The sequence below is a fragment of the Haliotis rubra genome, unplaced genomic scaffold, assembly GCF_003918875.1.
Source record: "Haliotis rubra isolate DU_JTF1 unplaced genomic scaffold, ASM391887v1 Scf1216, whole genome shotgun sequence".
In the NCBI taxonomy this organism is placed as follows: domain Eukaryota; kingdom Metazoa; phylum Mollusca; class Gastropoda; order Lepetellida; family Haliotidae; genus Haliotis; species Haliotis rubra.
The window spans coordinates 1-27,005 of record NW_025765133.1 but is presented as its reverse complement, the minus strand read 5'-3'; the positions used below and the strand labels follow the sequence as shown (position 1 = coordinate 27,005).

At 41.6% G+C, this 27,005-nt stretch overlaps 1 protein-coding gene across 1 annotated transcript; it reads left to right on the top strand.

Moving 5' to 3' along the window:
• The first annotated feature begins 1,545 nt into the window (after nucleotides 1-1,545).
• On the top strand, nucleotides 1,546-25,016 carry LOC124265746 (spindle pole body component 110-like). The gene is made up of 22 exons (XM_046700572.1): nucleotides 1,546-1,828; nucleotides 3,119-3,389; nucleotides 3,626-3,651; nucleotides 6,316-6,364; nucleotides 6,611-6,624; nucleotides 6,866-6,908; nucleotides 7,093-7,127; nucleotides 9,886-9,934; nucleotides 10,076-10,113; nucleotides 10,247-10,295; nucleotides 10,616-10,650; nucleotides 10,870-10,918; nucleotides 11,046-11,080; nucleotides 13,602-13,641; nucleotides 14,143-14,177; nucleotides 15,916-15,964; nucleotides 16,225-16,259; nucleotides 17,570-17,621; nucleotides 17,909-17,964; nucleotides 19,746-19,752; nucleotides 21,456-21,530; nucleotides 24,253-25,016. The coding sequence occupies exons 2-22, from the start codon at nucleotides 3,155-3,157 to the stop codon at nucleotides 24,870-24,872; spliced, it is 1,626 nt and encodes a 541-aa protein (XP_046556528.1). The 5' UTR covers nucleotides 1,546-1,828; nucleotides 3,119-3,154; the 3' UTR covers nucleotides 24,873-25,016.
• The last annotated feature ends 1,989 nt before the right edge of the window (nucleotides 25,017-27,005 follow it).

The following is a 27,005-nucleotide window of genomic DNA, read 5'->3' as shown; positions in this document are numbered from 1 at the left end:
AAAGAGTATTATCTGTACTTGTTACTGGGCTGTCTAGATCTGTACACGTCTCTTAATATAACAGTACTGAAGGAGCGATAGTGTACAGATCTAGATTCTTACAGTTACCCCAGATCAGCTCGATGGGATTGAGCTCACAGTGCCGTACTGGTGTACGCAGAGCTATGTGGCCCTGTTTCACAGCTAGTTCGTCAGTGATGTACTCTATTGGCTTTCTATTGGCATGAGCCGGGGCTTTGTTTCTGACTGCCTGTAAAGCACGTTACAGGTAGTGAGAAAATTTTGCAACCGAGCCTTGAGATTGCTCATGGTGGGTGTGATGGTACCAGGGACACGCAGGTTATGGTAACTGACGTCATCCAAAATCATAACGCTTGGTTCGTCCAGCTGCGGTAAAAGCTGATGTTCGAACCAATCCAAAAATACCTGCCCATTCATTTCGCTATGGTAATCACCATCAGATTTCTTGTCCTCAAAAACAAAGTCACAACCCCCAATCAGTCCCTTGCTACGGGTACCAGCATGCAAGATGATCAGGCGTCTACCTTTGCCTGTTGGTAACACTGGTGCCTTTGAACAATGTGAAGGAAGCCACATCCGATCGGTTGAGTGAATTATATTACACCAGGTTTCATCAAGGTATATAACTTGAAACCCCAATTTGCGGTATTATTCAACTGATCCAATGGACAGGATTGAGTACTTTTCTCTAAACACAGCTCTGTCATCTCCCCTCTTGGTGTACCTGAACCCCATTTCTAATAAGTATTGTTTTCGAGACATGTATTGTATCTTTGAACTCATCTTGTATTTTAGCACACATCGGTGGGATTTTGCATTCACACAGTTTATAAACTGCACGGCGTATGATACCTTATCAAAGCTATCCAGTTTGTGTTTTTGACCTGGTTTTGATTTTGACACGACCCTATATGTGACTGATTTGTTAACAACTTTGTAAAATTAGGGGTTTACACATTCTACAGTAAACCCTGTCATAGCTGACGAGAGGTTTGCCCCTGTGTTTCTCCAGTATGAAATAATGGTATAAATTTGAAGTTAATTGTTCTGCAGAGATATCAAGTTGTATGTTGCCAGTTCAGTGCTCAAACACGAAGTGAAACTTCTATGGGTGAACAAGATCATTAGCTGATCCAGGGGTGGGTTGGGGTGGGTGTGGTGTTTCTGGGGTTCGAACCCATCCCGAATCCGAATGTTGTTAGAACTTCAAAATTTGCGCCTATACAGTCACCCCTCAAGTGCATTTTTTCATCTGAGCTTCAGTATCCAACTAGGTAGAGTCGTACTTGTATCATATATGAGCTTTTATCTTGTGTCAAATTCATCATGTTGATATTGAAGTCAAAAAAGCATTTTCCAAGCAATTCCGGCATGCTGTGTGTTGCTGAACTGTAACACCGGGTGTCAGTATAGTGACGAGTATTTGGAATAGGTACTGTCTGCGCTTGCGAGTGTTTGTCAGTGTCTCTACGTCAGTGAGCAGTATGTTGCTGTATGCACAATGGCCTCGCTCCCTCAAGCGTGTCAGCGGACTGGCGTGCTCATATTTCTTGCAGATTGCGTAGAGGAACGAAGTGTACCGAATGTACAATACACGGATAAAGTGGGAGAGCGTAGCGTAGTATTTAGGACGTACTTTCCACACCACAGTTTCTCTATAAACCAACACCTGTCTAACTGTACCGAGCAGTGTGTTGATGTGACACTGTGAACTCGGCCCGGTGTTTCACTGCATCGACGGTGTGCATTGGACGTGTGTGGTGGGGAGAGCCACACACCCGGACCTCGGAGGAGACGCCTCATGAGGGTAAGTCTGCTGGCTTAATGGTAATGTTAACATGGACGCGGTCTGCATTCACAATATGTCTACTACTAAACATTATAGTTAAACACAAACAAACCCAACCAATCACCTGCAATAACCCAAGTACGTGATGTTTTCTTATGCGTCAACACACGCACACACACACACACACACACATACACACACACAGCGAGCGAGACAAAACCAACGCTTCAGGGGGACGTTTAACAGAAGACCGAATACAGTTTATACACCCTTACAGCCTCTCTTGTAAGCACTGGCGACACGGGTACAGCTTGTCATTCAAAACTACTGCATGCGTTATGTTGAGCCAATAACAAGGCCGGGCGTGCTGACTCTCCTACCCAAAGTTAATTGCGGTAACCGTCTTTCACGAATTTGCACAAATTTCTGCACTTTTGCAATGCAGATTTTAGTGAAATAATACAGCAGTAAAAATGTTAGTTTAATTTTCTGGAAATGATGGTAGCAAGATTTTATGATTAAAATACAGGAACATGAAACATAAATTACAATATAATCAAGTTAATGATAATCTATTCCTATCAGGTATTTAACTGCGACATAAGTTCAATATGATTCAACTGCAGGACTATGCGACCTAACACTAAATGCTTCATGGTACAACATGGTAGGAAACATAGCCTTTGTGCTCTTGCTGCAAGATGTCCTTTGTCAATAATATATTGAAATATATAAATATGAATAATAAACACCGTGCGTGAAGTTCTCTCCTAATGCTCATAAGATATCCCCTTTGCATTATATGGAATATCCTCCGCCCTCTCTCTCTCTCTCTCTATATATATATATATATATATATGTACAACAACAATTTCAATGAGTATTTCTGATTATCTATAACAATATTTTAATTTTGATCAGACTTTAAGCACTGGATTTTTTTTATTGCGTTTTCCTGTAATGATGTATGTAACACTTTTTGTTTCATAGTTGCACACTATTTAATTTTTTAATCAGACGCTTCCAAAATCCAAAGAATGCGAAAAATAGTAATAAGAATTTAAAAAAATGAGAATCAAGAAAAATATTCATGTCTCATCATCGAAATGTACGAATACAAAGTCCCTGCAATATTTACGATAATAAACATGTTGAATGCTTCCACCTGGTGAACAGATCACATCGCCGCCCAAGGTGTAACATGGGGTAAGTGGGTGCTCCACATTGAACATAGGATTGTGTTTAGTGGCACAAGATATCTGCATAGCGTACAATATAGCTTACATTTGAATGCAACTGTTTTTACAGGTATTGTGAGTTTTAGTTGGGAAGGAGATAACAGGCATGAGTCAACCACCGCGGCTGACTGAGGGGCAAATCCCAGGACTGGATACTGAGGCCAAACTCAAGGATGACAGACCAGAAACACTTAGCCCATCTGGTCATGTCACACTTCCCAAAGTTCAGACCATGACTGTTGCAGCAACGACGGGGACAAACGCCAGAACCGACACCGCAATTGCTGCAGGGGTTGTACATGGTGCGGTTGGCAGCAACGTCACAAATGTCTTCTACAAAGGTAAGAATGTAACAAATGCCTCCTTGTTCAATATACTAGTACCCCAGTATTCGCAGTATGATGGTATTCACAGTATCACACCATCATGTATATATTATGGTATATTATATGTTGTTGTTTTGACAGTGCTTGCACCTACTGATGTTCTCAGTAAAGTGAAAGTGGGCGGGATTGATGAACTTTCCTACGAAAATGTGGATAACATGTTGAGTTTCACCACAAATTATTGTTTACAGACACCGAGGCCGCTCTGAAACGGAACGTAAGTATTGTTTACTTTAATTACTTGTAACGAATGCATTGGTAAACATATATCTCAACATTCTTAGACCGCCTGTGTATAGAACACTTCATAACTTTGTGCCAAGGTCGCTTGAAGTGGCCAGATATACAAAAACTAGTATCTGTGCAGATTTTCATATTTCTTAAGAACATACAACGAACAAATCCACGTAATGATACATGGTTTAGTATCAAGCACGGGCAGTGTCACAGAATGGGATGATGGTGTTTTATTGTGGTATGAGTTGTTTTACACGTACTGGATGAAGGTGTTCTCGAGGGGAGAATGGCTTCATGAACCGATGTGTTTGTAGGATCATGTTGGTCATGTGTTCAGAAGACTGATTGTGACGAGGGTTGGCCAAAGGGAATCAGGCTTCTCGACTTAACTGGTTACCGTGTACACAGCGTTGACGTCTTACAGCTTGAGTCCCTGCCTGTGTGGGCCACATGGAACATTGCTGTCTGGGCCACATGGAACATTGCTGTCTGGGCCACATGGAACATTGCTGTCTGGGCCACATGGAACATTGCTGTCTGGGCCACATGGAACATTGCTGTCTGGGCCACATGGAACATTGTTGTCTGGGCCACATGGAACATTGCTGTCTGGGCCACATGGAACATTGCTGTCTGGGCCACATGGAACATTGCTGTCGGGGCCACATGGAACATTGCTGTCGGGGCCACATGGAACATTGCTGTCTGGGCCACATGGACCATTGCTGTCTGGGCCACATGGAACATTGCTGTCTGGGCCACATGGAACATTGCTGTCGGGGCCACATGGAACATTGCTGTCTGGGCCACATGGAACATTGCTGTCTGGGCCACATGGAACATTGCTGTCTGGGCCACATGGAACATTGCTGTCGGGGCCACATGGAACATTGCTGTCTGGGCCACATGGAACATTGCTGTCTGGGCCACATGGAACTGTAGCACATGACAACTCTCCTCGGGTGAAAGCTGCATTCGCTTCCCAGGGCATATCTTGACAACACATTTTGAATTTTATAGAGCCCCTGAACAATTTCAGCATACTATTTCTCTCAACCATTAAAACAATTATATGCCAGTTACGTCTAATTCATTACTTCCACGTTGCAGGTATGAATGTTTCAATAATTTATGAAACGACCCTACTGACCTACACTGGCCTACACATTTGCTCTTGAATATTCCTGTTTTGTCAAGACGAAATGATTACAATCACCATACACATTGACACGCCTCATGAGATGAGTTTACACTTCGGAAAAAGCATAAACTGTAAAATCCTTTCGGAAATGCTCTAATTGACTCAACAAGAGGTAAAGGCATTTACGACTAGGTTGTGGGGACGTGGCTATATCAATAATATTACATTGTACATGAAAAGCAGCTTCTCTCGCAGGAAGTATTGATAGGTAGTTATGAGTGTTGGGAAATACACCACCCCACATAGCTATAGTGCATAATGGCAATAGTAGATACGTAGCGCTGGAGGACAATAAATGGGCAGCTGTTTATCTTGACCATGTTAGTATCGGCACATTGACCACAGACACGCCATGTTACCTGCTACGGTTTAAGCTGTGTAATAGAATAAACTATTATTCAGAGCCTGTTGAAAAGTTTCAAATATCTGAGGAATATCTTGACATCTTGACTGTTTCACATCATTAATTTGAAATTTACTCTAACACTTTTAAACTATTGAACGTCTAACTATTGGACAATGTAGTTCTTTACATGTTTTTTTGTGTTAGGTTTAGTTTTATGACTGTTTTATTAAACGTTTCTGAACCATAAATATGACATTTTTATTCCTTCTTTTGAAAGAAGCCTTGAAAGAATATAGTTCATCCACTTTATTTGCATTTTAAATTTCTATATTGGTTGTATTTTTCTGAAAGCTTTCCTTACGCCGTCTTCTGTTGTTGATTGGAAGATTTCAGAACGAATATCAAGATTAGACATGCGTTCACCAAGTCATCTTTAGTAAAAGGTCTAAATCTAGATGGAAAGCAAATGTCACTTAAATCGTCCTGAGAATAAAGTATATTGAATATTGGAAGTCTTCACTCATACCATCTAATTTAGAGTAAAACTTTTGTCAGAAAATCATGTGAATCAAAACAAAGTAACTTTGACAAGACATTTGACGTCAGTTTCAGATATATCTATGATCTGATATCGTTTAATAACCATGATCTGTTTCATAGTTAAGTACATGAACATAATGATCAGAGGAAATCAGATGTGGACTCGCATTTAGACAAGGAACAGCTAATTTCTCCCACACGTATTTGCAGTCAGCAGCTTAATTGCCTTTACTTTAAATGTACACCCATATTTGGATAAAAGTGTTACGTTGAAATATTATCTTGAAAAGTATCCTTGTGTTGATGCCCTACTATAACAGGGTGTGATGGCAAGGTAAGTATTGCTTCAAAACCACAGGATGTGATGGCTAGATAACCATTGCTTCATAACCACTGGATGTGATGGCTAGATAACCATTGCTTCATAACCACAGGATGTGATGGCTAGATAACCATTGTTTCATAAGCATTCCTTGCATATGCAACAGCCCAGTTCACTTGAACATAACACTTAATGGAAATGATACTTTGATAAAATATGTCATTTCTGTTTACAGCTCAGGACTTTAGAAAACAAAATGCAGATACATCAACGCCAATTGAATGGTAAGTGTGCATATAGTGGAAGCATTCGGTTTGTTCTATGGATTATATCTTCCGTGTTATTCTGGCCACGATTGGCTGTATGCTTGTCATCTGAGCAGTGTTTATAGATCTATAAGTGTGCATATTTCAGTTTAGTCTTCAAACAGAGGGGGAGATCATTTTATTTTATGTTTCATGTTTTTATGCTCCAATACTGTGTATGTGTGCGATATCAATGCTGGTATGATATTTTTTGTGTTTTTGCAGATATGGAATCAAAGGTGAGTAGAAGTTTCATGTTGAAATAAATTCACGACTATTATTATCAGGTCAAAGAGTATCGAGACACACAGTTTACTAGAATCATTCTCTGTAACAGATGTTCACAGCTGAGCACTGACTAAATGTTGTCGGCCAACCAATGTTTAACCTGTGCCGACATGTTGTTTAGTGATACTTTATTATGTATTAAAATGTTGGCTGGCTAGACTTCTGTGTTTTTATCGATCCTTAACATTACAGATACAAGAACTGGAAAACGACATTAAACAACACCAATGTAACGGTAAGCAATATTAGGGGATTTTGTTTGCTTGTGGGGGATGTTTTCTCATGATGTATATAGCTTACAGGATATTAGACATATGAACAAAATTATCTTAGTCTAGAACAAAGATTATTAATATGTTAATTTGAATTAGAAATATATTCCCTGTGTCAATAGTTTGTGGATTCCGTCCTACTTGCAGCTAGTTTGGAGGACACACCAAACGTCCAAGATCAGGTAAAGTAGCACTTCTACTTATGACTAGTAATAGACACTGTGCAGTCAGTGGATATATAACACTGCAAGTGTAACATGTATCACCGTACACTTTACCAGGGTACAGGGCGCTCTGTTGAAACCAAAACTCTGTATCACCGTACACAGTACCAGGGTACAGGGCGCTCTGTTGAAACCGAAACTCTGTATCACCGTACACTGTAGCAGGGTACAGGGCGCTCTGTTGAAACCGAAACTCTGTACCACCGTACACTGTAGCAGGGACCAGGGCGCTCTGTTGAAACCGAAACTCTGTATCACCGTACACTGTAGCAGGGTACAGGGCGCTCTGTTGAAACCGAAACTCTGTATCACCGTACACTGTAGCAGGGTACAGGGCGCTCTGTTGAAACCGAAACTCTGTATCACCGTACACTGTAGCAGGGTACAGGGCGCTCTGTTGAAACCGAAACTCTGTATCACCGTACACTGTAGCAGGGTACAGGGCGCTCTGTTGAAACCGAAACTCTGTATCAACGTACACTGTAGCAGGGAACAGGGCGCTCTGTTGAAACCGAAACTCTGTATCACCGTACACTGTAGCAGGGAACAGGGCGCTCTGTTGAAACCGAAACTCTGTATCATCGTACACTGTAGCAGGGAACAGGGCGCTCTGTTGAAACCGAAACTCTGTATCATCGTACACTGTAGCAGGGAACAGGGCGCTCTGTTGAAACCGAAACTCTGTATCACCGTACACTGTAGCAGGGAACAGGGCGCCCCATTGAAACCGAAACTCTGTATCATCGTACACTGTAGCAGGGAACAGGGCGCCCCATTCAAACCGAAACTCTGTATCATCGTACACTGTAGCAGGGAACAGGGCGCCCCATTGAAACCGAAACTCTGTATCACCGTACACTGTAGCAGGGAACAGGGCGCTCTGTTGAAACCGAAACTCTGTATCATCGTACACTGTAGCAGGGAACAGGGCGCTGTGTTTAAACTGAAACTCTGTATCACCGTACACTGTAGCACGGAACAGGGCGCTCTGTTGAAACCGAAACTCTGTATCACCGTACACTGTAGCAGGGAACAGGGCGCTCTGTTGAAACCGAAACCCTGTATCATCGTACACTGTAGCAGGGAACAGGGCGCTCCGTTGAAACCGAAACTCTGTATCACCGTACACTGTAGCAGGGAACAGGGCGCTCTGTTGAAACCGAAACTCTGTATCATCGTACACTGTAGCAGGGAACAGGGCACTCTGTTGAAACCGAAACTCTGTATCATCGTACACTGTAGCAGGGAACAGGGCGCTGTGTTTAAACCGAAACTCTGTATCACCGTACGCTGTAGGAGGGAACAGGACGCTCTGTTGAAACCGAAACTCTGTATCACCGTACACTGTAGCAGGGAACAGGGCGCTCTGTCAAAACCGTAACTCTGTATCATCGTACACTGTAGCAGGGAACAGGGCGCTCTGTTGAAACTGAAACTCTGTATCATCGTACACTGTAGCAGGGAACAGGGCGCTCTTCTGAAACCGAAACTCTGTATCATCGTACACTGTAGCAGGGAACAGGGCGCTCTGTTGAAACCGAAACTCTGTATCACCATACACTGTAACAGGGAACAGGGCGCCCCATTGAAACCGAAACTCTGTATCACCGTACACTGTAGCAGGGAACAGGGCGCTCTGTTGAAACCGAAACTCTGTATCATCGTACACTGTAGCAGGGAACAGGGCGCTCTGTTGAAACCGAAACTCTGTATCACCGTACACTGTAGCAGGGAACAGGACGCTCTGTTGAAACCGAAACTCTGTATCACCGTACACTGTAGCAGGAACAGGGCACCCTGTTGAAACCGAAAACTCTGTATCACCGTCGTACACTGTAGCAGGGAACAGGGCGCTCTGTTGAAACCGAAACTCTGTATCACCGTACACTGTAGCAGGGAACAGGGCACCCTGTTGAAACCGAAACTCTGTATCACCGTACACTGTAGCAGGGAACAGGGCGCTCTGTTGAACCCAAAACTCTGTATCATCGTACACTTCATCGTAGCAGGGAACAGGGCGCTCTGTTGAAACCGAAACTCTGTATCATCGTACACTGTAGCAGGGAACAGGGCACCCTGTTGAAACCGAAACTCTGTGTCATCGTACACTGTAGCAGGGAACAGGGCGCTCTGTTGAAACCGAAACTCTGTATCACCGTGCACTCTAGCAGGGAACAGGGCGCTCTGTTGAAACCGAAACTCTGTATCACCGTACACTGTAGCAGGGAACAGGGCGCTCTGTTGAAACCGAAACTCTGTATCACCGTACACTGTAGCAGGGAACAGGGCGCTCTGTTGAAACCGAAACTCTGTATCACCGTACACTGTAACAGGGAACAGGGCGCTCTGTTGAAACCGAAACTCCTGGGCCATGTTCAGGAACAGATTGGAGGGAACTGTTTTAACAACCCATTTATGGCTTAACGAAACATATATCCTACCACTTCCTCTTCAAACATGTATCTTATTTACATAGTTTTGTTTGATCCTCTAGACGAACACAGTGTTATATTTCTGGAAGACCTTCTATAGGTTAACTTATCTAACTTTTATTAGAAGCATCATATAGCTTTTATACCCTGGCTGTCTAAAGAGTAACTGTAAAATTCCTTTAATAAACACCAACATATAAGATTTTGTATATGTGTTCTACAGACTGACTTACATGTCGTGTAACTCATGATAACCGTTGATGCATGTTGGTATCCGTTTCCAGATTGGTCAACTGAAGGAAGAAATAAAGATGCACAAATCTGAAATAGCAAGTGAGTACCACACTTACCCGCTTTGCGACCGGTTGTGTTATTCAAGTAAACCAAACACAAATCCATTCGATTGAATTGAAAGACTCACTCAGGTACGGCCACTTTATAAACTGATGCTTTTGTTCCTTGTATTTTGTGCAGGGTTGGAGAACGAAGTGTTACCCGATCTCATGGCCAAGGTAAGTAATAAATAGTAAGTAAAATCATGTCGGCATACGTTTCCTAACAGAGTTCTCAAATACTGCATTCGTTTTTCATTACGTGAGCAGTGGGTACAATTGATTACAAAATCTCTCCTTTAAATATTTTCAGACGGACGAAGTCAAAGATCAGCTAGAAAAACATGAAAAGACTGCCCAAGGTATCACTATCCTATAACCTATGCTTCAAGGACAATATACAGTCATGAAGTGGGCTCCCCTTCAAACATGGAAGACTTGCCTGGTGGCTCATGTTTGAAGAACGAGCCCAATAGATGCGGCATTCCATAGCGGTACAGAAGAGCCCCAGTTCGCCTTCATATAACGCTGATATTTTACTTATTTCTTGTCAAATCAGCAGACCACTTTTTGACAAATTACCGCTCTTCTGTACGGGCAGGTAACTCTCTTACCTCAACTATTTCTGACACAGTTGTGAAACAATACTTCATCCAGCATCAACTGCATCATTTATTTTCAGATAAGATGGACGACATCCCAGTTCTGAAGCGAAAGGTATCTCGTGGATAGAACTTCATTTGTTCTACTTTGACAAAATGTTATATTTGATTGAAACGAACCCATACCGTATTTCGATTGACATTATCTGTGACATGACAACTGTTCATACAAGCAATATTTCTTCACGTATCTCAACTGTCCCACTTTCATGTCTTCTGTTCACCATGATGTTGGCCAGGGTCTTGTTTACACATGTTATTTTTCCAATTTCAGATGCAGAGGCTGATACAGGTCCTAGAAAAGTACGGTACAGACGTGGCACGTGAGTATATATTACCTTCTTGTCTATAATTACTGACCATTAGATCTGTATGAAATAATTAATTCAGTTAAGACAGTAAGTTCTATTTATGCGTGAGTACAAACATGGTACGTCTTTTTATTTACAGATGAACGTGAGAAAATAACAGATCTATATAGACAGGTTGGTATTCTTTATCGATCACATGTTGTGGTATAATCTCAAGACTCGAGCGGACAGTCTAACCTCAGAGTATGGGACAATACAAGCACACTGAAATCTCATTCTCCCTTACAATGTGTGTGTGTGTGTGTGTGTGTGTGTGTGTGTGTGTGTGTGTGTGTGTGTGTGTGTGTGGTGTGTGTGTGGGAGGTGTTGTGGTAGTTGTTTGAGAGGAAGTAGCTTTGGTTATTATCTCATTAATTGCATGATCAATTATAAACTGACTCATTTACTTTGCAAAGACAACTTTGTTTAAGACAATCCATCCTCCTAACATTTATTAGCCTGTGTGACATAACACTCCTCGTTATAGAGCGAGTGAACACTTTTGTCGAAAACGTATTTTAGAATATCTATAGTCCTACGATACATCAAAAACAGACATATCCCTATCAATATCAATCAAGAATTCACCCCCCTTAACACGCGTAACATCATCTCACAACGCATGCTTCTGTCACGCCCATGTCATACACCTGTCACATTCTTGAAATGACATTGTTAAATACTTGTCATACACCTGCCAGATGCTTGCTATACAACAATCACATGCTTGTCATAAACCTTCCACACTCGTAACATATATGTGCGTCATGCTCTTGTTATAACATACAACTCGTCTCTCTCTTGTGTCATATTCCGCATCTTCTTGTCAGGTACCATCCCGATATTGTCATACAACCATCGATCTCGTCATATAATGAGCACCACGCTCCTGTACGGTACACCTGTTACAGTAGTTTCATCAATATCACAACTTGCCATACAGCTCTTACATAGTTGTGTCACACACCACTCAAGAAGTTGTTATTCAACCATCAAGATCTTCAACAGTTATTCTATTCTTATCATATATCCGTCACGGTATTGTCATACACTCGTGACAGAATATTGCCAGTTTATGCCAGTCATACACTTGTCACACCACAGTCACATTGCCAGTATACCTCCTTCACACATCTGTCAAAGTTCAATAACGCTCTTGTCATACGTGGCAATGTGGCGGTGGTGTGACAAGGACGTTATTGATCTCTGACGTATGTATGAAGATGGTATACCGACATTGTGGGGTGGTATGACATCGTCACATCATACCATCGTCACATCATACCACCGTCACATCAAACCACCGTCACATCAAACCACCGTCACATCATACCCACGTCACATCAAACCACCGTCACATTATAACATCGTCACATCATACCACCGTCACATCATCACATCGTCACATCAAACCACCGTCACATTATAACATCGTCACATCATACCCCCGTCACATCAAACCACCGTCACATAAAACCACCGTCACATCATACCACCGTCGCATCAAACCACCGTCACATCATAACATCGTCACATCATACCACCGTCACATCAAACCACCGTCACATCAAACCAACGTCACATCAAACCACCGTCACATCATACCACCGTCACATCAAACCACCGTCACATCATACCACCGTCACATCAAACCACCGTCACATCATACCACCGTCACATCATACCACCGTCACATCAAACCACCGTCACATCAAACCACCGTCACATCAAACCACCGTCACATCATACCAACGTCACATCAAACCACCGTCACATCAAACCACCGTCACATCAAACCACCGTCACATCAAACCAACCGTCACATCAAACCACCGTCACATCAAACCAACGTCACATCAAACCACCGTCACATCAAACCACCGTCACATCATACCACCGTCACATCATACCACCGTGACATCAAACCACCGTCACATCAAACCAACCGTCACATCATAACATCGTCACATCAAACCACCGTCACATCAAACCACCGTCACATTATAACATCGTCACATCAAACCACCGTCACATCAAACCACCGTCACATCATACCACCGTCACTTCAAACCACCGTCACATCATACCACCGTCACATCAAACCACCGTCACATCATACCACCGTCACATCATACCACCGTCACATCAAACCACCGTCACATTATAACATCGTCACATCAAACCACCGTCACATCATAACATCGTCACATCATACCACCGTCATATCAAACCACCGTCACATTATAACATCGTCACATCAAACCACCGTTACATCAAACCACCGTCACATCATAACATCGTCACATCATACCACCGTCACATCAAACCACCGTCACATCAAACCACCGTCACATTATAACATCGTCACATCAAACCACCGTTACATCAAACCACCGTCACATCATAACATCGTCACATCATACCACCGTCACATCAAACCACCGTCAGAATACCACCGTCACATTATAACATCGTCACATCAAACCTCACTTATAACATCGTCACACAACCACCGTCATCAAACCACCGATCATAATGATATGTCTCAACGTGATGGACTGGAGCCTGACTGACTTGTCATACTGTTGTATATCGATGTGAACTGACGTCCTCTCTTTTGACACTGCAGTAAACTGGATTGTTTTCTTATCTGCAGATTGGAAAGTTGGAAAACGACATGAAGAAAAAAGAGTCAGGTTAGCTTTTCCGAATGAAATGAAGGTAGCTGATGTTTAGCTAGGACACTTTGACTCATCTGATATTGGAACTGATGTGAAGGCCTTGTTCTGATCAATGTTCTCACATTTCGAGTTACTGGCAAAGTCAATTGTTCTTTTGATACAAACATGCATACCTATTGTAAATAAGTTTGTGTTAAGATATGATAGCAAACAAAGACAGCATGTGGAATCTAGGCATGATAGACAAACATGTGAGTATATAAGACACATCTACCACTCTATACTGGTCTGACTGTCTATATAGTGCTCACGTGACCTACAACTGCGGGTTTAACACAAGGAGGTGGACACATTCCCTCAGGTAGGATTGTTCTGAGCACACATGCTGGTGTGTTTTTCCAGTGTTGTAGGAGAGTTCGATGAAGGCTCTCATGACTCGAGCCAATTCGGCTCACTTCTGAAGCGTTACATCGCACAACTCAAGGAGTAATATTTCATCTCTTCCGTTACTTTCAGGTGAAATGAGGGCTGTGCAAGAACTAAAGACTCAAGTAAGTACCCAATATCGTTGATTTGAACTAACACCTCGCACTATACACCACACATCCGACTCCCAGCAGCAGACAGGTCTTGCCTTGGCAAATGTACACACGTCCTTCCCATTACATTTGGGTAAGATCTAACGGAGAGTGAGATATTATATCTTGTAATTGGGGCATGAGAATACGTCCAGATATAATACACGACTGTTGGTCTGACTGTTTTGTGAGGACACAGCAGTACAGGCGGGTCTCGCCTGACGTCATTTTACTCTTCATGTCTATTGTGCTTGTTAAAGAGGAGGAAAAACAAGAGGAGGACAAACATGAACAATAAAACAACATATCAGCAATCCTCTCGAGCTCCATGATGTTTGGGCTGTGATGTCTTGTACAGTTCATCTACATTCATCTGCATGCTACGCAGACAAACCTATTGTAAATGATATGTAAAACACTGTTTTTCCGTTGTATATACGTGTATTATATAGGGTTCACAAACCTGTCTACAAAACACCACATAAACCACATTATTGTCCCTACTGCCTAGCCCTCTCCTGCAATGTAGTCTGTCTCACAGCCCTTGAACCACATTATTGTCCCTACTGCCTAGCCCTCCCTGCAATGTAGTCTGTCTCACAGCCCTTGAACCACATTATTGTCCCTACTGCCTAGCCCTCCCTGCAATGTAGTCTGTCTCACAGCCCTTGAACCACATTATTGTCCCTACTGTCCCTCTCTGCACTGCCTAGCCCTCCCACATCTGCAATGTAGTCTGTCTCACAGCCCTTGAACCACATTATTGTCCCTACTGCCTAGCCCCCTACTGCCTAGTCCCTACTGCCTAGCCCTCCCTGCAATGTAGTCTGTCTCACAGCCCTTGAACCACATTATTGTCCCTACTGCCTAGCCCTCCCTGCAATGTAGTCTGTCTCACAGCCCTTGAACCACATTATTGTCCCTACTGCCTAGCCCTCCCTGCAATGTAGTCTGTCTCACAGCCCCTGAACCACAGCCCCTACTGTAGTCTCCCTGCAATGTAGTCTGTCTCACAGCCCTTTATTTTCCCTCTTACTACCACATTATTGTCCCTACTGCCTAGCCCTCTAAGTCCTGCAATGTAGTCTGTCTCACAGCCCTTGAACCACATTATTGTCCCTACTGCCTCCCTGCTAAGTCCTATATGAAGCAAGTCTAGATTTCTCCCTTTGTTCCTGAATGTCCCAACTCATTAGGACTTCTTGAATGTCCCAACTTTAGACTTCTTTTTTCAATTTGATTCTAATTAAAATGAGTTTAATTTTTACTATTAAAATCATAAATATTCAGTGACTAAACTGCACATTTTCCACTTTCCAGCACGCTGTATATATCATGTAAAACACTGTATATATGTATAACAACACTGCATTTGTTTCCTCAGTGTCAAGCTTCCACTGTAACTTGTATATCCCGAGTATGTAATATCATGTTAACTGTATAGTATACATCCCCAGTATGTAATATCATGTTCACTGTATAGTGTACATCCCCAGTATGTAATATCATGTTCACTGTATAGTGTACATCCCCAGTATGTAATATCATGTTCAACTGTACTTAGGGAGAAGGCGACCATCAAGTGGTACACTTGTGCCTAATCCAGTTGTTTTCTGGACAATAAAATATGTTTTAACTAAACTAAACTAAACGTCAGTCTACAAACCATTGAGCATGGTTATTACAGATAGGATATTGTTTCTGGTTACAGCTGGAGGCTGTCAGATCTGAACAAGCCAAACAAAGCCGACATCTGAGAGGTATGTATGATACAATAAACAAAATTATCTTTAGTTAATTAATTTATTTGCTCGAGGGTTTCGGTAGGCAGACAAGAACTGCGTTATTTCAGTCCGTTCTTCTTCGTTAAACAGGCACCCCATGTTTCATGAAGCAATACTGTTCAACCCGGACTTTATAACGCCATGTATGATATGGACATTTGTATCATCTCCAGAATAATAAATACGAGCGTCATTGTTTAAATCAGGAAATGATAGATAGTGACTTTTATCTCCAGATGAGATGAGGGAGCTACGAGAATGGAAGGAACAAGTGAGTATTTGTATTTGTTCTTCTCTTCTCACGTGAGTGTGATCCTCCATGTTCTCACGTCAGTGTGATCCTCCATGTTCTCACGTCAGTGTGATCCTCCATGTTCTCACGTCAGTGTGATCCTCCATGTTCTCACGTCAGTGTGATCCTCCATGTTCTCACGTCAGTGTGATCCTCCATGTTCTCACGTCAGTGTGATCCTCCATGTTCTCACGTCGTGTGATCCTCCATGTTCTCACGTCAGTGTGATCCTCCATGTTCTCACGTCAGTGTGATCCTCCATGTTCTCACGTCAGTGTGATCCTCCATGTTCTCACGTCAGTGTGATCCTCCATGTTCTCACGTCAGTGTGATCCTCCATGTTCTCACGTCAGTGTGATCCTCCATGTTCTCACGTCAGTGTGATCCTCCATGTTCTCACGTCTGTGTGATCCTCCATGTTCTCACGTCAGTGTGATCCTCCATGTTCTCACGTCAGTGTGATCCTCCATGTTCTCACGTCTGTGTGTGATGACGTCTCCATGTTCTCACGTCAGTGTGATCCTCCTCCATGTTCTCACGTCAGTGTGATCCTCCATGTTCTCACGTCAGTGTGATCCTCCATGTTCTCACGTCAGTGTGATCCTCCATGTTCTCACGTCAGTGTGATCCTCCATGTTCTCACGTCAGTGTGATCCTCCATGTTCTCACGTCAGTGTGATCCTCCATGTTCTCACGTCAGTGTGATCCTCCATCTCACGTCTGTGATCCTCCATATTCTCGTCCTCCATGTGTCAGTGTGATCCTCCATGTTCTCACGTCAGTGTGATCCTCCATCTCCATGTTCTCGTCAGTGTGATCCTCCATGTTCTCACGTCAGTGTGATCCTCCATGTTTCTCATCGTCCATGTTCTCACGTCAGTGTGATCCTCCATGTTCTCACGTCACGTCTGTGTGATCCTCCATGTTCTCATGTTCTCACGTCAGTGTGATCCTCCATGTTCTCATTCTCACGTCTGTGTGATCCTCCATGTTCTCACGTCACAATTGGTCTGTGTGATCTCCATGTTTCACGTCACAATGGCTGGATCTGTTTGTCAACATACATTGAGCAACGTAAGAGACTGAGTATTGATTAAAATCTATGGTATGGTATAACCCCAGATTATAAGACTATTATATGTCAATTGAAATAAATCAAATAACCCATCATTGAAGAGCGTGCAATGCTTGTCTTATTTCTTTCCTCCAAGAGGAATACTTATTAATACTTATATATTCATACAATAAGCCATAAAACGTTAGTGTGTATGTGTTACTCTCTATTATAGATGTGGAAACAGCATGATGAAAAGTTGAGGCAAATGCAAGACCAGATGAAAGGTGTGCTTCATAAAGTAAAACTGAAATAATTTCTAAGCCAAAACAATCTTGACAGATTATTTGCATGATATTTCAAATGTCAACCAAATGTACGTCTTGGCAACCGCTGGCTTCTCTTCCTGAAATACGATTATATGACAAAGCTCTTATATTGCTGGTATATTGCTTGTATATAATTAGCTATGCGTTAAGAATACTTACACATGGACAGAAATAATATATGGACTACAGAATAAAACCACGTTCAAGTGGATGTGGTATGTTATGAAGCATTTTACTGTTTACAGAAGAACGGATGGCGAGGGGAGCAGCGGAGATAGCAAGGACGGCTGCAGAGAGACAGGTGAACATTTCTTTATTCAATGAGGCATTAGGATAAGTAATCGAATGTACTGACGCTAATAGGTAAATATGACTCATTATATTGATATAACTATTCTAATATATACTGTCCCCCGCCGTAATATTGCTGGAATATTGCAAAGAACAGCGTAAAACTTACTCAGTCTAATATATACTGAAACTATCAGGCAGTGAATCTCACATCTTCGGAAGCTATCAGATATATACCCTTCCATACGCTGACTTTATCAGGCATATGCTATTCCTTTCTACATTGAAGCTAACGGGTATATACCTAATTTGTAAACCTTTCTTTATTTTCTGAAGATATCATGTAAATACGCTTTGATATACAGGGCTTTCCTAACCTGACATTCCTCGTCCGACCCCGACTCCGTGTAGTTAGTTAGGCCTATAACATTCAACACCTCAGTGAAGCTGTCAACAAGTTCTATGGTAGAACAAACCGCATTTGCAAATTGTGTTATGGAAGGCAGGGCACCGGTAGTCTACAAAGACAACAGTGGTGTGATATTCTGGTATTGTCCCTCTATTATAAACCTATGGCCAATGTTGTCTATTGTTCTTGCAGTTGCTTCGCATTATGGAATAACCACAACCCATCGCTACTCTAGAGGTACGGCGGTTTGTATCCACTACGCTGATGAAGGATCGCTGTGAGGAAAACTGAGATTCTTTGGCGAGGTTTCGAACCATGCCTGGCGGTTTTATTCACGCTACGAAGGATCGCTGTGAGGAATGAGTTTTGCAGCGCAACCATGTGCAGGGTACACGCGGTAGCGCGGGTGCAGAGCACGAGCATTGCGCGTGCGGGGCAAGGTGTTGGCTGCCAGTCGCATCCCAGTTGACACCGGCTGTTCCATCATTTGCGGGCTGTTCCATCAATGTTCTTCTACTCAGTACATGCACAAATTGAAATTAAGTGTTGTCTTAGACGGTTTATAAGTTAGATAAAACACTCCAATCCTCGGTTTTGGTTGAGATTGTAAAAGCCTCAGTGTCGACAGAACAAACTCAACTTTCAATAACTTATTGTATTATAAAATACTGTCTAGAGTTAGCTATATATATGAAACTGCTATATATTTGAAAATAATATTTTTGTATGAAATTCTATATACTAGATGTACTAAGTCCATGCGCACTTCAATGTTAATAGCTTCTTTTCAACACCAAGGGATAGGAGAAGAAAACACACGAACACGCCATTGATTTTTGTCATCTTCTTGTTTCTGCTCTGTCTCAGGAAGTCCATTTTACGATGAGGCCACATTGATGTTAACAAACAAAGAACAACTCAGGCATCATGTGATCAATCACATTCACATATTGAGTGAATACCTTTTGTTTTTCCCCACAGCTAAATAGGGAATGTATGTAAATTTACTGTTATGTTTCAAGAACTAAAATGTCATAAACAGGAACATGATAACATTTACTGATCTGACTTTAGTACACGTGGGTTAGTATGGCAAAACAGACGTAGCGGTGTGATCCAAGATGTCTGTGGGACGATTCCATCCATGAATTGATATCACCGTTAGTCAAGGTGTCAGGCCTTGTGTGTGTGGAAGAGTTTGTTTAGTACTCTTATTGTTTTCCATATCAGTTTAGAATTTAGAACGTTTAAACTCGGATAGAATTTTTCGTTCTCGTTTTTTTTTTTCATTTTTTTTATTTTTAAAAGGTAGAGTTAGATGGTTACGGGGTTGACCTGGAACACACAAGTGATCAATATATTTTGGCGAAGAAGAATGAGAGTTTGATGGTTAGAGTGATTTTGCGTTGGATGTGTGAGTTGTTTCAGTGTTTTAATGGTTTATGTGAATTAGTTCAATGGTAGAGTTGAGTGGTTGAGTTCAATGGTAGGGCCTGATATCAGAATTGACATAGTCAATTACTGAACTATGTCACCGTCTCTGGTGGAACAATATTAACAAAATGGCGATTCTTGAGTGTATGTACGAGACATCGCAACAGAAACAAACCACTTTGTGATTGTTTTAAATCTGACTAGATTCATGATGTATAGAATCACACAAGAAAGCAATCGTCAATATCTTTCTGCTTTAGTTCTTGGGCTAATTGATTTTATATATTCTTGGTGACTGTGTAGATCTCGTACTTAAGACCAAGTGAATATATTGCATCGAACATGTTATACAGAACAGAACAGAATTTTATTTCAGTAACAGGCCCCCGGCCCAAACTACATATACATAAATTGATGATAAGTAGAGCACATATATATTTCATTTAGAACTGTGTTTCTTGTCAACAAAGTATAAAAATAGACATACATCCTTGATAATATTAACATTTTGACTCTGTTATATTGATATAAAATTAATAAGTGATGGACATTTACTAAAATATTTTGATATGTACTTATTTCTGATATGAGAATATGCATCACAGATATAAAACACATGCCATTCATCTTCAACAACGAAGATACCATTTAATTTACAAAACAGGCAATGTCTTTCATTATATGCAACATCAGTGTATCTGCCTGTTTCAACTGCTAGTTTAAAATTACAGCACCGAAATCGGGCATATATAGTTTTTAAATATTGAGGGATGTCATTATTTATCAAGTAGCTCTCAACATTTAGCAAAGATTTGAATTGCTTATAGTAAAGACATTTACGGTTACTGTCCAAAGATGAATGCCAAGATTGAAATAAATTATCACGTAGTCTCTGTTTAAATGATTCCATAAATATTTTGTAATAACCAATTTCCTGACTTATCCAAACAAATCCAAAGCCAAATTGAAAAAGAATATTTTTAATTCTAGTTGCCCATGATTTTCGTCCTACCCTGTCTAAAGATAATAGCATAAAATAACACTGTTTTGGTAATCTATAGTCAGGCATGTATAGAAGTCTGCACCAGTATTTCACTGCATTGGTTGTATAAGTAAACTGTAAAGGCACTCTTCCACATTCACCCAAGACCATATTAATACAGGTGGATTTCCCAAGTTTCAAGACATATTTACATAATTTAATATGGACAGATTCAATAGTATTACAGTAGGATGTGCCCCAGAGTTCAGACCCATAACAGAGAATGGGTGATATCATACAAGCAAAGATTTTAAATATGTTATGTTTAGATTTAATATTTGAAACCAACTAGATATACTGTACATAGATCTAATACAAAAATATCTACTGAAGATAATGTGTAGATCTAGTACTTAAAACATGACAGAACAAAAAGAACAACTGGATATAACTGGTCTTGTGCGTGTATTTATAAGTACAGGGTCTTGTAACACAAAAACTGGCATCAAAGTGCATCTAAGTTAGACCCGGCAGTGACAATATACACAAATGGTGTAAATGTTACAAGCCCAAAGCCTAAACTGCTCAGAATCCATAGATCTATTACTCAACAAACTGTATATGATGTTTAGAACTAGTATCTTGTCGTTTCTAAAACCCAATTGTTTTTCTTCAGCCTCGAGTGACGTTGAGGAGAGGGGAACCACCGCCACATTGAGAGAAGCTGATGGAAGTGTTGCACGGCAAGGAGGTGAGAGCAGTAGGCAGAACTGTGGTACTGGAATGTCACGCCAGTGTCAACACTTGTATCACAGAACAGGATAAGTTATTGTTTCACGTCAAGGAGGTGAGAGCAGTAGGCAGGACTGTGGTACTGGAATGTCACGCCAGTGTCAACACTTGTATCACAGATCAGGATAAGTTATTGTTTCACGTCAAGGAGGTGAGAGCAGTAGGCAGGACTGTGGTACTGGAATGTCACGCCAGTGTCAAAACTTGTATCACAGATCAGGATAAGTTATTGTTTCACGTCAAGGAGGTGAGAGCAGTAGGCAGGACTGTGGTACTGGAATGTCACGCCAGTGTCATTACTTGTATCACAGATCAGGATAAGTTATTGTTTCACGTCAAGGAGGTGAGAGCACTAGGTAGGACTGTGGTACTGGAATGTCACGCCAGTGTCAATACTTGTATCACAGATCAGGATAAGTTATTGTTCCACGTCAAGGAGGTGAGAGCAGTAGGCAGGACTGTGGTACTGGAATGTCACGCCAGTGTCAAAACTTGTATCACAGATCAGGATAAGTTATTGTTCCACGTCAAGGAGGTGAGAGCAGTAGGCAGGACTGTGGTACTGGAATGTCACGCCAGTGTCAAAACTTGTATCACAGATCAGGATAAGTTATTGTTTCACGTCAAGGAGGTGAGAGCAGTAGGCAGGACTGTGGTACTGGAATGTCACGCCAGTGTCAAAACTTGTATCACAGATCAGGATAAGTTATTGTTTCACGTCAAGGAGGTGAGAGCAGTAGGCAGGACTGTGGTACTGGAATGTCACGCCAGTGTCAACACTTGGATCACAGATCAGGATAAGTTATTGTTCCACGTCAAGGAGGTGAGAGCAGTAGGCAGGACTGTGGTACTGGAATGTCACGCCAGTGTCAAAACTTGTATCACAGATCAGGATAAGTTATTGTTTCACGTCAAGGAGGTGAGAGCAGTAGGCAGGACTGTGGTACTGGAATGTCACGCCAGTGCCAAGAGTTGTATCACAGATCGGGCATAAGTTATTTATCAGTTAACTAAAGCACGTGTACGTGACATATGTTTCTAATTGAATATTTTTCATATCGACCAAAATAGATAAATGGAAGTGGAATCATGTCAGCAACACAGTTAGTGACCTCCCATAGTCTCAACACTGTTCGCTGGCCACATTACTAATCTCGTCAAACTCCCCAAACAGACTCCACCCGGAAGACGCCGTACTGGCCTCGAAAGTGACTGACAAAAACATACTCTGACCTCTGATCTCAATTCCTGTGAGACATTCTTCAAGGGACTGAAGTTTGATACAAGAGTTGAAATCAGATGACACGGGATCATCGTTGTTGCCGTCATCAAAGTTGCACGAACTCCACAGAACTGTAATAAGAATGTTTGTTAAACAACCCGAGGAAACTTTACTCTCAAGTCATGAATATGCCAACAAGGAGTTAACAAGTAGCATATTGTGGTTCTCATATCGCTATGGACATTATGTTAGTAATATACCGACCAGTTTCTGATATTCATTTTGATGTACATATTTGTTACAAGGGGACCAGTAGTGTAAAAACCATATATAAGTATTGTAATGACAGACAGTGAATGTACTGTGTAGATCTGCAAGTGAATATGTTGAATATACCTTGTACTAAAACTGAATATGTTTTCTGAAACACAGAGTTTGAAATATGTATTCATTCCCAAGATTAGCACTATTCTAGACTTAGATCTGCACTAAATGTCACAGTGACATCACGTGTAAAATCTACAAACATTCCTTTATTGTATTGATGGACAGTGGCAGTTTGTGTACAGAGTACAAGTATTTCATTATTGTATTGATGGACAATGACAGTTTGTGTACAGAGTACAAGTATTTCATTATTGTATTGATGGACAATGACAGTTTGTGTACAGAGTACAAGTATTTCATTATTGTATTGATGGACAGTGACAGTTTGTGTACAGAGTACAAGTATTTCATTATTGTATTGAAGGAAAATGACAGTTTGTGTACAGAGTACAAGTATTTCATTATTGTATTGATGGACAATGACAGTTTGTGTACAGAGTACAAGTATTTCATTTCATTATTGTATTGAAGGACAATGACAGTTTGTGTACAGAGTACAAGTATTTCATTATTGTATTGAAGGACAATGACAGTTTGTGTACAGAGTACAAGTATTTCATTATTGTATTGATGGACAGTGACAGTTTGTGTACAGAGTACAAGTATTTCATTATTGTATTGATGGACAATGACAGTTTGTGTACAGAGTACAAGTATTTCATTATTGTATTGATGGACAGTGACAGTTTGTGTACAGAGTACAAGTATTTCATTATTGTATTGATGGACAGTGACAGTTTGTGTACAGAGTACAAGTATTTCATTATTGTATTGATGGACAGTGACAGTTTGTGTACAGAGTACAAGTATTTCATTATTGTATTGATGGACAATGACAGTTTGTGTACAGAGTACAAGTATTTCATTATTGTATTGATGGACAATGACAGTTTGTGTACAGAGTACAAGTATTTCATTATTGTATTGATGGACAATGACAGTTTGTGTACAGAGTACAAGTATTTCATTATTGTATTGATGGACAATGACAGTTTGTGTACAGAGTACAAGTATTTCATTATTGTATTGATGGACAGTGACAGTTTGTGTACAATGTACAAGTTTCTTACAGTGACACAGAAAGCCTCCCGCAACAACCCCCAACGTTCCCTCGACCTGTATGCCGCCTGCTGTGCTGGGGACCTGGACGTGGTGAAGAGCATCCTGGATCTGCGTCAGGCGGACGTCAACGTGAGAGGACGGAGGAGGAGCAGGACACCGCTGATGGAGGCAGCAAGACGTGGACACAAAGATGTGGTGGAGCTCCTTGTGAGGGATGGAGCTGATGTGTCACTGAGGGATGATGTTGATGACAGCTTTCTTCACTTGGCCTGCCAGGGGGGAGATTATGGGACGGTGAAGGTGATCCTGTCCCTGAACTTGATGGACATCAACTGTAGAGGAGGAGGGAGCAGGACCCCGTTGATGGAGGCAGCGAGGCGTGGACACGGAGATGTCGTTGAGCTCCTTGTGATGGAAGGAGCTGATGTGTCACTGGTGGACGATGCCGGTAACAACATCCTCCACGTAGCCTGTGGTGGAGGAGACGTGGGGGTAGTGGAGTTTGTCTTGTCTCTGAATGTGGTGGACATCAACAGTAGGAATGACCACCGGCAGACAGCGGCCGGAGTGGCGAGAGATGAAGGACATAGACAAGTGGTGGATGTCCTGGTGTCACATGGTGCCCGCTGATGTCACTGTAGTTTTGGTGTAGAACATGTTGCTGCTAACACTGATGTGGTGTGTACCGTTAACGTCACCGAGTTTTCAACGAGCGGCCCAGGTGAGAATTATTGTTGTGGTTGGTGAGAAATAAAGCTTCTTGAGAACGTTTCATTTTCTTTTCTATTTGAATCTTAGCATGATCGGGTACGAATATCGTTAATTGGGTGTAAATATAGATGCTGTGTAGTTAGTATAAACTTTCATCACTGACTTCACCTGAAAGTATGAAACATGTGAGAGTTATGATAATTATTTTACAAACAGAAATCATTGTCCAATAAATTGACTTAAATTCATTGTAATGCCGGCCCTGCACTTGCCGCAATTCACCACGAAAGAGTCAAGCCGTCAAAAATTCCAGTGTTCAGTGTGACCACCCTGGGCATCCATAAACTCCAGCACACATCCACTCATTGACGCCGTCAGTCTACGGATGACGTCAGCACGAATCCTGTTCAATACGTCTTAAGAGAGTCTGTTCAAGTTCCTGTCGGCTCGCTGGGGGATGGTACACGTTGTCTCAGCTGACGATCAAGATGGTCCTAACGATGTTCAATGGGTTTGTTAGTCTGGAGAACGCGCTGGCCATGGCAATACGTTGGTATTTTTGAACAATTCTGGCAGTGACATGAGACCCTGATGCAAAATGACTCCTGTTGTCTGGTGTCCAATAACAAGAGGTCTCAACTCTTCATCCCTGAATCGCTGGGCATTCAGATTTCCTCGGATGATAACCACTCTGAACCGACTGAACCGACTTCATCTGTATAAAGCTCTCTCTCCAAGTCGCACAGTTCGTGTCCATTGGATCTACGGTGTAGACGGGTCTGGGCGATGAAATGTTAAGCGCGTTGTGAATTCCCTTTTGGCCATACCGATCACCCTGTCTCGTTACGCTAGCGTAAATCTTGGCATATTCGTGGTGGTTTTGGTTAATGCATGCATTCTCTGTCCAACATCGGTATATGTGCCACAATCATGCACGTGCATTTGGACCAGTGTCTCACAATTACTGTTTTCACCTTCGAAAAATGCACGCTTCACACGAAGCTTCCAGACAGATGCATTCAGATGCATTATTATCGGGACCATGTTGCATTTGCTGCTTGGGTTCAAACCTGTACCAACGCATTTTTTGTTTATTCTGAGCACACATGTATTTTGTGGAAAACCTCAATTCATAAACCATCAACAGTTGCTTATTGAAATCCCACTCCAGAAACAAAACGGGATTCCAGGATGCACGTGGACAAAACCTTAATTGTTTGATCGGCATTCTAGAAGTTGGTGAGTCAAAAATGAAGCATAAAACGTTATGGATGACAATTTCTTGTTTCTTGCTAGAGTTACGTTTCGTCGTAGATTCTTACACCCTTATCAAGTGACTACGACCGATGATGAAGATGATTTAACGTGCGCTTTACAGAACTCAACCAAGTGATGAGAAGTCTATATACATATTCTGTTATGACAATTGAATCACAAGTTGGGGACTAAAAAAACCAAATAACATAGGTGATGAAGCCAATAAACAGGGGGGATTAAGTAGAAAATAATCTGACATGGAGCTTTGATATACGCTTGGTAAACGTGACATATCAAATAATGACACATATAAGGCCAGTATATTAACTGAGGAAGAAATCTGCCTAAACCATTCAACGGTGCTGTCAACGTTCGGCTTGACTCTTAAACCTGAAGACATATCTGTTCCTCTTTTGTACTCTTTTTCACTTTCGGGACAATTTGCCAAAAATGAATCCAAATATCATTTGAGGTCTACCGACAAAAAAATATGTGAAGTGCCGGACTTTCTCATTGATTGCATCTTTGTGAAATTTTGGGGTAAAACATTTCTCCAAGAAATAGGCATCCCTATATTCACCAATTTTGCTCCCCGTGCAGAAGTGTTTCTTTATGCGTAGGAATTAGAATTTCAGCTTGGGTTGGCAAAATCAAAACAAGATAACTTGCCCAAAAAGTAAAACTTAAGCCTCAGGTATATTGATAACTAGATATCGTTCAATAACTACAAACAGCCAATAGCCATGCACTGAGTTGCCCACTTGAATCTGAGACTAAGGAGACATGTGAGACCGC